The following is a 13,593-nucleotide window of genomic DNA, read 5'->3' as shown; positions in this document are numbered from 1 at the left end:
ACCAAAACTGGGTTTGACAGTGTCAAGAGCCTGCCTTGCATGGCCTTCCCAGCACAGGTCTCTGACAGAGACTGCCCTGCACTCACGGGGTTATTAGCAGCTGCTAGTTGTGGGGATACATTAATTAACAAGCAGGGAGCTGATGAAAGTGCATCAGCAAGTGGGAGCAGCCTGAGGATTAAGCCCAAAAGATGGTGTAATGTTTTTTTCTAGCTCTTCTTGTTAGGATTTATTGCATTTAAAAATTAATTATTGTTTCTTTTTCTTCTCTCTTCCAGGTCCACCTGTAAGTACCAAACCTGTACGGTCTTAGAAGCTGTTGACATGGAGTCTGCGGGGCATGAGCTTGCAGCCTCCTGTCTGTGGTGTCTGGTGTGGTAGCCACCTTTGCAGTCCCGGCAGCCTGGGCTATCCCAAACAGCAAGTACTGCGAGAGCTCAGGGCTGGGTTGGGGTGGGATTGCTCCAGGCTGCAGCTCAGCAGGGACGGGGACATGGCAGATTCACGTGGTGCAGAGACTGTGTGTTTGCAGTTGGCCCCGCAGCCTCTGCGGGAACTGGCTGTGTGCGCTTCACATGCATGGGATGCCACATACTGAATGAGATGTGTTTGCAGAAAAGGGAAAGATAGATCACAAACACATGGCAGGAGCTGAGCTGCAGGGCCTTGTTCTCTGCTACTCACCCGGACTGGCTGAGCTGCTGGGCCTTCAAGTATAGCTGTGCAACTATCAATTTCAGAGGAAAAATTGTGTTGACAGCTTCCTTTTCAAATGTTAGCTAATGTAAAACCTCAGTGCAGACAATTTAGGCTTCAGGAAAATAGCTAGGTTATTGCAGAAATTTTCTTGCAGCTATTACCAGACCCACAGTGAACCAGAAGCAGCAACACAAGGACTGAAGCCATGTATCGATAGCTCTCAGGATTATAAAGAAATGCTGCATTGTCTCTAGCACAGTCCTTCCAGAGGAAATGGTTTATATTCATGTACAATAGAGGGACTATTCAGGGTTGCTGTGAAGGAACATGAGAAGTTAAACATACGGTAGTCATCTTTTGTCTGTTCATGCAAAAATGTCTTAAACAGTTTGCAGATGACGTTCTGAGTAGTAGTTGCTGCACAACCTATTTTCTTTCCCCTTTCATCAGGCTGAAATGCTATAGACTGAACTCCCACAGATATACGAGCACAGACCTATTTAATGACAGCAATCTTCCAAAAAGTTGCACCTTCTAGGCCAAAAGGTCTGAAAGCATTTCACAGCTGGAAGTCCTGATCCACACAAAACTTCAGCGATAGCTTATCCCAGGGGCTTTCAGGACTGGCTGCTGAGGTGGATGTGTTACAGCATTAGCTGTGGCTTTCTGGGAGGAGAGCACGCCTCTGCAGGCAGCTCCAACTGGAGTCCCTCCATGGCAGTCCCTGCCATTTCAGCCTGGGCAGGCCATATGTTGCCACTAAAGGGATGAGGTGGACACAAAAGTGGTGGTGGTGTTGGCATTTCCACTATTGCTGTGAGAAATTAGAGAGAAATCACTAGATTTGACACAGGTGTCTTCTAGAGAGTAGTCAGTGCCTTTGTGGGGTGAGGAGGATGCACGCTCCAGACTTCCTCTGCAGCAATAAGGGTTAGAAACCTAATATTGTAATGAGAGATTGAAGCCTGGCAGAAGCACATGGGACCACCAGAGAAGTGCTGACATTATATGCTACTGTATCCTGGCTTATTGCGACCCCTGAACCTGTCTCTGCAAGCAGACTTCTAGGACAAGCTGAGAGGAATGCTATAGCCAATGGAAATAACAAGAGGAAGCTGGGCAGACTGAGTGTTCTTAGCCGAAGTGGAATTTGTCTTGGACTAGTAGGACCCTCATCTCATTCAGGACCTCTTGGGTTTCTGATCAGCTGGTGAGCGAGATTGGTTCAGTCACTGTGAGCAAAGGTTCACCTCTGAAAAGCCAAATGAGTTCTACATATCACCATAGGAAGTATCCCCCCACCCCTCCCTATTTCTTGTGTTTGAAATGGAAATGGTTTTATGAGCAGCAACGTGATCTTCCTGGCTGATTGTCATACACATTATTCTAGATAGTGATCGCAAAACAATGACCACCTCACATCTCTCTCCTGTTTTTATTTCCCAGCTTGCAAAAGAGACAGCACACTGTTTGACAGGGCTTATCTCCCAGTATGGATGTTGGCTTGAGTGTGGAGATGGGAGAAATACTCGTTAGAAATGCCCTGAGCCCTGCTTGCAGCCTAGGCCAACAAGGACAAAAGCTGGGGAAATCGTGAGCAGCACCAGAGCAGCAGAAGGGAACGTCATGTTCTTCCCTTGCCCAAAGCACACTTCCACCCTTATTCCTGAAGTCAGTAAAGGCTTTGGTGAAGACAGGGGCAACCCGCAGTCATGTAAGATATTTGATGAGATTGGGACTAAAAGGGGTGAAGGAAGGAAGGAAGTGATGAAATCGTGCAATAGTCCTTTTGCTGTCTGGACCACATCCGAAGCAAATGATCCTCTCACGGACATTTTCTCTCCCATTTCTGATCATGCAACATTTCTGTGGCAACTGTAACAATTCCATACATGAAAAAATAATATTTAGCAGATGGAAACTAAGGAAGAAAGTCAAAGCCCTGTAATTAGCTTGTTCTCCGTGGACTTGCAGATACCTTCAGAACTCGAGCGGAGAGCTGTGGGTAGAGTCGTGCCAAAAGGAGAGAAAACTTCACAAGCAGGAGATTAGGAAACCGAAGCAATCAGAGCTGATGGTCAAGGAGCTGTGGAGAATTTTTTTAACCATTCTGTTTCCTAAGCACTTCCATGTGATTCCATGTCTTTATCAGGCCCTCCTTTCAGAGTTTGAGGCTGGCTTTTGCTGTTTCAGTGTATTTTGTCCCAGGGCCTCACAGAAAGGCCACAGCTCCTGGTACATACTTCATTATTTCTGTTTCATCCCCTTAATCTTTCTGTTGGACAGTACCTTGATCAGGAGGCCCTCAACATTCATAAGGTGGAAGAAAGTAGACTTGCATGAAAAATGGGACCTGGAATAGAATATTGCAAGCATGACACGGCCCATACAGAGTAGGGACCACAGGAGCTTTGTAGGTCCAAACTTAAAGGGTAGCATAATCCTCGTGTACCCTCCTATATGTGGGAAACACTACTTTTGAAGATGTCTTTGAGGTTCTGGTTGAACAGGCAGTGTTCAGTGTTCTCACTGATGGGATTTGCTAGTTGCAGCAGGATTTAGAAGGTCTAAGTCTCCTTGGGACAAATACAAAAATCCATAATAACAGTATCTGCATCAGAGTTAGTCATGACTGAGGAAGGAGTGTGGGTTTTGGAATTAACAGCAGCATGATTTCCTGGTGATGGTTCCTTGCTCTGCAGGCTGCAGCTCACCTGGAGACTGCACAAGCCATAACAGGCAGTTTCCCAGTGAAGGAAATGCAAACTGTGCTGCTGACTCTCCCCTGGCTCAGGACAGGGGCTGCTGGTTGCCTTTCATGCTCTTTTAACTCTGATGTGGCAGCTTCAGGCAGCTTTTCATGACTTTGTAACCAACCTACACGGTATCATCCACCCACAAGTGCTCTTTCCTGGCTCTCTGTCACAGACAACCTTTCCTTATAAACATCTGGTATTTATTTGCTGTCCTACCGGGAGCTCCCCCTTTGCTGTAAGTGCACAGTCACATTCCAGACACGGTGCCGTCATATACCACTCCAGGTACTTGTGGGGGACCTGACACAGCTCAGCCCCGACCTTGGTCTCTTCCTGCTCGGGCACCAGCCACAGCAGAGGCAGAAGAAGCAAATTCAGCTTTTACCTCAAAAACCGCAAGGGAAATCTGCCTGGGCTCAGCTCTGGAGGAAAGCAGTATTTAAAGGACTAAAAGCAGAGGAAAGCTAAGTATTATGTTTTCTAGCAGCCACAAAGTAATCCCAGGGCCAGATGCCGACACCAGGAGCTCCACTCACTGTTGACAGAGATAGGCAAATACTAGCACAACTCAGAACCTACCTAAAACCCTAGAAGAAAGCAGTTTCCCGTAATATATCCTCAACAAAACTTAAAATCAAGCAGCTGTTCAGGGTTTCATCCATCTGAAAGGGGTGCTTTTGCAAAGTGTACGTGGCTCTTCAGTATGTCACAACACATGCTGCACTGGAAAAGAATGCCCCCCACACCAAACAGCCCCCCCAACTCTGCAGAGGGACGTGGCTGAGCTTCCACCAGGGAATAGTTTGATCTCAAGCAATAATGTTTGAGTTTGGGATACACAGCTTTTGTGTACACCCAGAAGAACAAACAGAGCTAAGTGCCTTCCCCTTCCAGAGATTTCAGATGATGTTCACACGCGTTAGGACTGAACGTGTGGGGAGGCATAAAGAGGTGGCACCAATGGGACTGGTGTCTCCAGCTGCAGAAACCAGAAAACCAGGTTTATGTCTACAGACGCAGTCAGCCAGGGGCAGAACATTCTGTTTTACATAAGGAAACCCCAAACATCACTGGAAACAGAACTGAGGGATTATTATCACGTCATTTTTGCAAAATATAGAGCAAAAGCTACATGTCTGCTGAAGCCATAATCATCAAGATCCTTTAGCAATGAGCTGCTGTCTTCCAGATCTGCACAGCCTTCAGTTTTGGTGACCAGGAATACAGAGAGGGTAATTTGGGTTTTTTTTTGTAATTGCATAGTACAATTTAGCTGTAAGAGGCAGCCAACTGCCTGGTAGGTAAGTGGGTGAAGAAAATTGTCACTTCTCCTATGTTCATGTGTTTACGAGGCTCTGTCCAGTGTCACCTGGCCCAAAGTCATTCCCAAAACCACTGTTAGGATCACTCACATGCTGGCAATGCACTGGGAAGTATCTCAGAGGGGTAGAGGACACTGAAACAGCTGCTCATATGTCTTCTTCCAGACGTGCTTTTTCCTGTGTCAGCTTGTGTTCTCACATTTTTCTCTTGCTTCTAGACAGGACAGTATTTTTAAGTCTAAGAGAATTGTGTTTTACAGTGATAACTCTATAAATAAATAGCTAATACCCAGATGACTTTGGTCAAGAAAGAGAAAAATGTGACAGTTGGCCACTGCAGGAAGCCAGTTCCCAGGACCTGGATTTTATGAAGTGTTGGAAATAGGGATAGTACTTTGTTTGACTGGAGACTCCTGTCTTCCTTTTGCTGCCTAAATTGCTGTATGTAATTTCTGTTGTGAGATGTGTGGATTTATCATATGTGGAAATGAACTGGTGGCTCATGCATTCTAAAGACAGATTAGGGCACGTGTAAACACATTTTACTCTTTAACTTTCCCTCTCTCCCTGTCAAATTCCCTGGACACTTGCACCACAGTGTGAAGCTGCTGCTGTGGCTTAGTTCAGTTGTGCTGTTTTATAACCTTGCTTTTGGCCAGTTACCGATTCCCTCTGATTTTTGCCTTAATTGCCAGGGGGACAAAGGTGCGATGGGAATCCCTGGGCGGCCGGTAAGTCAAACCCTCTTTTGTGTGCCTTATTGTTCCCATTTTCTTCCAACCCCCAGGATTTGGGGGTGGGGGAGGGTGGCTTTCAGGATAATCCTTGTCAATTTGAGCAAAACTATTCTCCCTGAACCTCACACCTGAGGGGCTCCCCTGGTCTCAGCAGGGTGACCAGCCCTGCAAGCCACATACATGCTGGGGAGGTGTTTCCATTTCACCTGCTGTACTATCCAGGCCCTCTTCTGGTTCAGCATCCCCTGGTTTGGGTGTCTCCTGCTGCCACCTTGTGCGCCAGCTGGGCTTGCTAACCCTGGGTTTCCTAACCTGCACCCCTGCTTGCCACTGGCAGCTGCCCCTTCCAAATAACTCTGCCCTGTGCAAAGGGGGCCATCCCCTGCCTGGCTGAGTGCTGTATTTTGGAGCTGCTCCTTGCTTGGGCATCCCATGGTGAGGATGGGGATAAGGACCGGGGCAGGAGCTGAGGCCACCCTGCTCATCCCAGCCCCATGGCCAGGGTTGTGGGGCGGCAGAGTGTGCCTTTGCCGCTGACGCCTGTGTTTGTCTCTCTCTCCTTTCTCTCTCTTCCCTGCCCCCCTTGCATGTGGCTGTGACGGCTGCCACTGGCCCAGGGACTAAAAGGGCAATCTGGAGAGAAGGTGAGTCAGCTCCTTGTAGCCTGTAGCACCCCCAAACTGTCCTCTTTTAGGGCCAGCCCAAGCTCCCCTGTCACAGTCATGGCCACTGCAGCCAGCTTTGGGCCTCCACAGCCCTGGGCTGCCCATCTTCTGTGTCAGTGCAAGTATATTTCCCGAATTCCTTCCAGGCCAGTCAGCCTCTAAAGATGCTGTGTTTCTTGTTTATGACAATTTACTAACAGCATAAGAGCCAGTGGGCACATGCAGGACTTCCTTCAAGGCTTCCTGGATTTTAACCATTGACTTTCTACACCCTTTGGCAGCTCTGCTTGCCCCAACCAACCTGCAGCTCCCCTCTCCCTCCCAGGTTAGCCTGATCCCTGGTGCAGGTGGGAGCAAGAAATAAAAGTGGCATGGCATGCTCCTATTTCTGACATGGTGGGACCTCTTCCTGCTGAGGAAAGCTGATGGTCTGTGGGACACCATCTCACAGACTGTTTGCTGCTCAGTGAGTTAAGATTTGTACCCACAAAGAAGTGCTGGTTTACAAAGCTATCCTACTGCTGGCCCCTGTTTTGAAGTGTTTGGCATTTCAGTGTTAGCATAATTGCCCCAGAGCTGTGAGTACCTCCCACCTGTGAGAGCAGGGAAATGGAGGTGTTTGGGATTTGTGAATAATTTAATAACACTATGTAGAAATTAAGAAAGGTATGCATATTTGCATGACAAGGAAGGTCATCTCTGCAGTACCATACCAGACCCATTTGTGCCTCTTCATAATAGAGGGATAAACACCACATAGAAGGGGAAAGTAGGATGGAGATTCTTTGTGCTTATATTCACTGTTTGCTCATTGGAGCCAACCAACATCCAACAGACCAGAATTTCTCACCCAAAGCCATTCTGCTTTTTTCTCTGCATATCCTTGCATTTGTTTCTGGCCAAAGTTTTCATGAAGGGACAGCAGATAGATACAAACAAACAATGGGAAAAAAAAAATCACTCCTACTTGCTCCTGCTGCCCCAGAGGCCTCCCTGAGAGCCCTAAGTCTTTGGCAGTCCATAGCTTTGTTTTGCAGAGTGCTTTGCTTTCTTGCAGGCTGCTTGGTTTATGGGATGCTCTGTCCCAAAGTTCCTCAGCCATGGGCACTTCTGGAGCTGCCTCTCAGGAATACACCGTGTTTCCAAAGAGAGTGACATGTCCTGCCCATCACACACTGTGGGTGGCTAGGAGTTGGAGAGGCAGCTGTTTCCTTTTCCAGCAAGCACTTTGCTTTGTTTTCATCCATGTCTCAACTGAGCTGAAAGTATGCAAGCGAGGCATTTCTGGAGGCAGCCAAATAAGCTGCCTGCAGCTCCCATTTCCCTGGAGCCCAGCACATCCCTCTTTTTCTTTCTTCTGCAGGACGTAACCCTCCTGGAACTCTCAGGAAGGAAACATAAAGGGTTTCAAGCCATCTTTCACACTTGCAATGGGGCAGAACCTCTGTTTTGCCAGAAGGTGTTTTATGTGTTTATACTTCTTCTTGCTGTGCAGCTTCCATTTTCTGGCACATCTGAGCAGCTCTCAAGGACATCTTTTCTCCCAAAGTGTCAGGCAGGAGCTGGGGGAGGCAGAACAGTAACTGCCCCATAAGCCCTGAAGATCTCACACCTAAGGCACCCTCATTTACTCGGCAGTCTTGACAGGAATATAGTTGTCTTTGTGTTTTCTTCTCCTTGTTCTCACACCTTTTCTTCTGCTTTGTCTCTCTGCAGGGTGCTCCAGGAGAAGCTGGCATGTCCGTCATCGGGCCCCGCGGTCCACCCGTAAGTAGCTTTTCTCTCTATTTTTGTCTGATGCAGGATGTGGGCAAGTTACTGGGAAAGGCATAGGAGGGGCATTAAGACTTAGCATCAGCTGGAAAGAGCAAAGATCCTGTATAATGTGGTTCTCATGTTGAGTTAGCCTTGGTTTTATACTGCTATTATATACTATATATAATGAAATTATAGCTCATATTCCAGAACAAATGAGGAAGCCTTCCCTTGGCAAGGAAACCAAAGTCCTGTTTTTAAAAGGAAGAAGCATACTTCCTTTGTGCAACAGGGCTGCTATCAATTTTGGAGAAAAGTTGCCCTTTGCCTAACTAATTTCAGCCTTTGGTTTAATCAGCAGGGAACATGCCCCCTGATTTTACTGACAGGCAGGATCAGAGCTAAGCCAGTAACTGGGGAGCTCACAAAGGGTAGTTCAGAGGTCTTTGTCATGTACCCAAAATCTTGGAAGCTCTTTGCCAGCATGGTTACCACTTACCTGGCTGAGAAAAGGCAGGATTTTGCACCCTCGTCCAGTAAAAGTGTCTCTACAAGGTGCAACGAGTCTCCTAGACAAAGTTTCTTGCAATGACCAGGTCATAAAAAAAGAGCAAGATGAGGGGTTGGTGTGTTTATGTGCCCTAAATGCTGGATGCTTCTTGCACTGTGGTTCAGCCATCAAGCCTCTGCTTTTGTGCGAGTGCAGCCAGACCTCTCCACTTTATCCCTGCACAGCCTCCATCAGATTTCCATGAAAAAAGACCTGGAGATTCAATTCTCTCCCTCCCAGTGGGCACTTCCGATTTTGATTAACCTGTGAAGAGCACCGTCCTTGACCTGCAGAGAGGATGGGCTGCTGGCAACCTTTGTTTCACAGCCGAGGTCAAGTGAGAGAGACCCAGGCAGTGCGAACACTTGGCTACATCTGGCTTTCCAATTAACTTCCCAAAAGCCCCATGACAAGTGTTTCTAATAAAAAACAGCTTTGCTGGTCCCCAGGCCCACCTGCCAGGGATGCTGGAGTTTGAGAAGCGACAGAACCAAAGCCCAAATGGGTCTCCCCAAGTGCTTTATGCCTAGCAGATGGTCCCTGGCCACGTGTCCAGGCAAGGAAGAGAAGCTGGCAAGTCTCTCAAGCCAAGGTCTGAGCAAGACCACCCTGCTCCACAAACAGCAGATTTTGGAGGGTAAGTGCCCCGTTGCTTTTGCTGTTTCTTACAAGCTCTGGCTCTCAGTCTTCTGAACAGTATAATTACATTAATCAGAGAGAAAAGCCATCAGGTCCTGTCCTCGTAGGTCCTGCAAAGGAGACCGTTTTTTGAAGGACACGTGTCTGGGCTGCATGACAGTTTTGTCTGCTTTGGTGCTGCTGCCTTTGCTGCTGTTTGGGAAAGTGCAGAACACGTTGCATCTTTAAAGCAGCAGAAAAATTAGATGGCAAATGGTATCTAAAATGGGGTTTTGCCTACACTAATGAAAGCCCTGAGGTGCCAGGACTGGCCCAACTCCACACCTTCCCCCTGCAAAGCCTACTGTGAAGATGATCCAGTTTCCTGGGGAGCTGGTGATAGGTCAAAAGGATGGCTGAGCACTGAAGACAAACACGGAAACCCTGGCCAAGGGGCCATTCGGGAAGATGTGGGATACAAATAGTTTCCAGATTTTTGTTTGGAGGTTAAAGTTTTTGCCTGAGCTCAGAGCTGCTTAACTCCTGGCCAGAGAGGGACAGTGCACCGATAGTGGCAGAAACAGATGGTCTCCATGATTTGGCAGCTCCCAGGATTACATACTTCATACAATCAACATTTTAAAAAGGAGACAAGGAAAACCAGCCACCCAACAAAAACAGTCTCTTGGAATTGCTTGCTGCTGAACTGTTGTCTTGGCGTGATACTGTGCAAATCATTCTGCTGTCCTCCAAGGAGAAAGAAGCAGCAGTCTGTAGTCTACAGAGGAAGCCAAATTGCACCATTTCCAGGTTTTCTCCCTAATTCTTTTTTTAGCACTTTTTGTCAGGGAGGTGTTCAACGGGGAACCAGAATTCTGGCTAGGCTCTTCTTGCTTCTTGCCTTTTCAGAAGCCAGCGGTGGACAGATCCTTTAATTTATAGCCTATCTTCCCACCTGGTCACTGGCCAACAGGGCCAGGTGGTTTTGTGTGTATCTTGCAAAGCAAAGCTGACCAAGTTCAACTTTGCAGAACTAAAGAAATAGTGCAGATGTGATTAGGTTCTGCTAACACCGTGTAGAAAACCAGAACTCTACAGTGCGACGTGAGGGATTCTGTGGTGAGGGCATCCCTCACACCCTGCAAAGAGGCTGTTTGGGCTCATCCTCCATAGGAGTAAACCCTCTCTGAGTCTCTGCAGACAGAGGGTGGCTGGAGATGTTACCTGGAGGTGAAGGTTTTCCCTATCAGTGCAACTCTGAGGTTTCCCCAAGGATTGTTATTGCTTTACTGTGGCAAACCTCAACCTCACAGCCCAGGAGCCCCATCTCCTCCTTGCCTTTTCCTTCCCTCAGCACCACATGGGATCACGCTAATTAAGGCAGAGATGTGCCCTGTTTATGCCCAGCTTTATCCTAGGAAACCCCTGTGGGGCTCCAGCAGTCCAGCCATGGTAGTTCAAATTGCTGAAGAAAGCATTTTTCCCCCAGAATGAGAGAACATAAGGAAGCTGGGCATTTTGGCAACAGAGCATGGCTTTCAGGGTAGGCAAGATGCCACAGTGGTCAGCTGATGAGCGTGGCACAGGATTTACCTCATCCGGCTGTTTCTATCTACATGAGAGTGCTTCAAGATCTGCTGAAGTCTGGGCCAGATGGACCATATGCTTCCTGACCTTTTTTTAGGAAAACAGATTGAAAAATCCTTAAATGAAGTAGTATCTTTCCTGGATACCAACAAAGCTATGGTAACTGTGACTTTGTCACAGGCCTCAAAAATTGAAGAACTACAAAAATTTAACAGCCAGGACATTTTGTCTCTTTGTTGTTCTTAAGTAGGAGATGAAGAAGCTGCCAAACACATCCCAAGCCAGTGTTTGCTGTACCTGATCCCAAACTGGTAGCCATAGCTAGCTAGCCAGGAAGGAGCAGGGGGAAAAGTCATGGTGCTCATGTTCCTCTCATCACACAGCCTAACTCTCCTTTTTGTCTTAGCTCTCAGAGGATGCAAATAAAAATAAAACAGAAGAAGAAGAAAAAAATAATCTCCAGAATTATTTCTGAGGAAAATTAATGAGCTGGGATATGAGTGGAGGAGGAGGAGAGGGATGGTTGTATTTAGACACCAGTGATCTGCAAGGCTTGTCTTGCACAGAACAGCACCCTGCATTAAACATCTCAGGTTTATGGCAGCAAGAACTGCCATAAGATGAGCTCAGCCTCTGGAATATACTCCGAAAGCCTAACATATGGGCTAGGGACACCCATTTAATTAATGTAGAAACTTCAAGGAAACTGCTTGCAATCCAAACTGGAGCTGCTCCAGCATTTTCTTGGCCCTGTACAAATTTGAGTGGGGATGAGAGATTTCCCCTCCTTCCCAAGACACTTTCCCCTTGGAGGGGAATTTGGTATCTTTTCGGATAGTTGTAGGAAAATTGGTCAGAGGCTGGAGAAAAGGCTCTGTAGAGAGGTCTTAGGATCCATCAAAATTCATTTCAATTCTTCTAAACTGCTGTGTCTGTTTCATCCTTCCCAGGGACAGCCTGGAACAAGAGGTTTTCCTGGATTCCCGGTAAGTGTAACTCTTAATTTATGAGGTACGGATGTGTGATACTACTAGGAAGCCTCATAAGTGCTTGCTTTATCTCATCATTTCTTCCTGGAACCAGTGACCTGATCTGATACCACTGGAAAAAGCAATTTTTTCTTCATTTGTTTTTCTGCTACTTTTGTTTTTCTTTTAAATGATACTTAGGGATAAAAAAAACCCCAAACAACCTACTAAACCAAACCACACAACTCTGAAAGGAAATTAATTAAATAAAAAAGCCCCAAGTGTTAAAATAACATAGTTATATAGTTGGTAAAAGAATACCATACTAAGAGATACCCCTAACCCAAACAAAGAAAACAACCCCTAGATAGGGGAAATTCCAACTTTAATTCAGCTTTTAGGTGGTATTGCAATAGTAGCAAGTGCCTGGGATCCAAAAAAGGCCCGGCCTATTGAGGGTCAGCTGGGGACTGTGCTAGGCTGAACCCCCTGGTCATGCCAAAGGGAAAGGACATAAGGGGGAATTCTTCTCCAGCACAGTTGTGAGGGAACAGAGATAATGCCCAGGAGAGGGCAAAGCAAATTTCATTTCAATCCTAGAGTTGCTGGCAGCACTCTCTGAAGCACTGAGGCTGCTGAAGAGCTCCAACAGTTGCTATTGATTCATATGCATTTATCCTGGACAGCTAGGAAGCCTGAGGCAAACACAAACACCCCCCACATCCCTGCTCCTGCCAGGCAGCTCAGCTGCTGCTCTAGGACACTGGACGTGCCAGAGCAGGTCTGCAGGGGGGACTCTCATGCCTGGAAAATGGGAGGAATTGGCAGTCTCCCCCTGTCTGACTGGGCTCCACAGCTCTGCACCTTGTGACAAGGGGGGCTGTGAGCTGCCCCTGAGCTGAGGAGAAGCAGATCTCTCCAGGCCCTTGTGGTCTTTGGCTTTTGGAGGAGCAGAAAACAAATCGGCCCAGCTCATGAGAAAGTGCTGGGTGGGACAGCTCTGTGGAGCCTGTTTCTCATCAAACAGTACCTTCAGCATGTGCTGAGCTGTATGTCACCTCTTCCCTGAGACACTTTTATTATTCTATCATTCGCAAAAATTCCTCTTCCCCCAAAGGTGGGTAGGTGGGTGCCTTTTTAAATCAAAGTCTTGAGAAAACGACTGATATTCAGCTAGTTTACTGAACACTGTAGAATTTTTAATTCTGAGATTTTTTTTTTTTTTTTTTTTTTTTTTGCAAATTGCCTATTAATCAATTGCTGCTGGAAGGTCCTGACAGTGAGCAAGTCCCTGCTTAAGCAGTTTGAAATCTGGGCTGGTACTCAGTGGGCCAGGGACCTGCCAGGACTGGACAGGAGGGCAAGGAGTCACCTCATATCACCCCAGCCTATGCAGTCTTGTGGCACATAGTGCTTCCTGGGGCAGATGGACAGACACTCTGGGAAAGCATTTCTTATAATTTTTCCTCTTTTATTTCAGGGCCCTATTGGCTTGGACGGCAAACCGGTGAGCAAAGAACTCTACAGGCTTCTGCCCTGCCTCCTGCTAGGTTCCACTGTGCTGCAGCCTCTGTGTTATACCGTGTGTTTAGAGGGGGATTATTTTGCAATGTCATGCACATGCATGGATTAAAAGAAAATTAGGAGGTTGGCAAGCAGGAGGAGATGCAGGAGTCAGGAGCTTAGGGAAGGCAGAGTATGGCCTATTCCTTTCTAGGTAAATCTGTAAAATAGCAGTTCACAAGTGCAGCAGCCTGGCTGCTGCAAAGACAGCCTTAGCAGGCAGTCCCACCCAGAATCAGACAGGCAGAGCAGATCCCCGAGCTATCAGCCCTCTGCCTTAGCCAACAGCTTCCTTCTCTTTGCTGCCATGCTGAAAAGAGCTGCAGTAGAGGAGCGAAGGATCCTAAAGACCTCTGTGAGACCTCCATGCTGT

General features: G+C 47.2%; 1 protein-coding gene across 1 annotated transcript in view; it reads left to right on the top strand.

Annotated features, from left to right (window-relative positions):
* The window catches only part of COL13A1 (collagen type XIII alpha 1 chain), a 93,338-nt gene that overhangs the window by 27,944 nt on the left and 51,801 nt on the right, over window positions 1–13,593 (top strand). The window contains exons 4-8 of the mRNA XM_077784784.1: window positions 279–5,508; window positions 6,132–6,158; window positions 7,896–7,946; window positions 11,640–11,675; window positions 13,138–13,164. Of these exons, the coding sequence (XP_077640910.1) occupies window positions 5,488–5,508; window positions 6,132–6,158; window positions 7,896–7,946; window positions 11,640–11,675; window positions 13,138–13,164 (162 nt within the window). The 5' untranslated portion in view covers window positions 279–5,487. The remainder of the gene's footprint in view (window positions 1–278; window positions 5,509–6,131; window positions 6,159–7,895; window positions 7,947–11,639; window positions 11,676–13,137; window positions 13,165–13,593) is intronic.

Source organism: Lonchura striata, chromosome 7 (genome assembly GCF_046129695.1).
Source record: "Lonchura striata isolate bLonStr1 chromosome 7, bLonStr1.mat, whole genome shotgun sequence".
NCBI lineage: Eukaryota > Metazoa > Chordata > Aves > Passeriformes > Estrildidae > Lonchura > Lonchura striata.
This window is presented reverse-complemented; position numbering and strand designations above follow the sequence as displayed.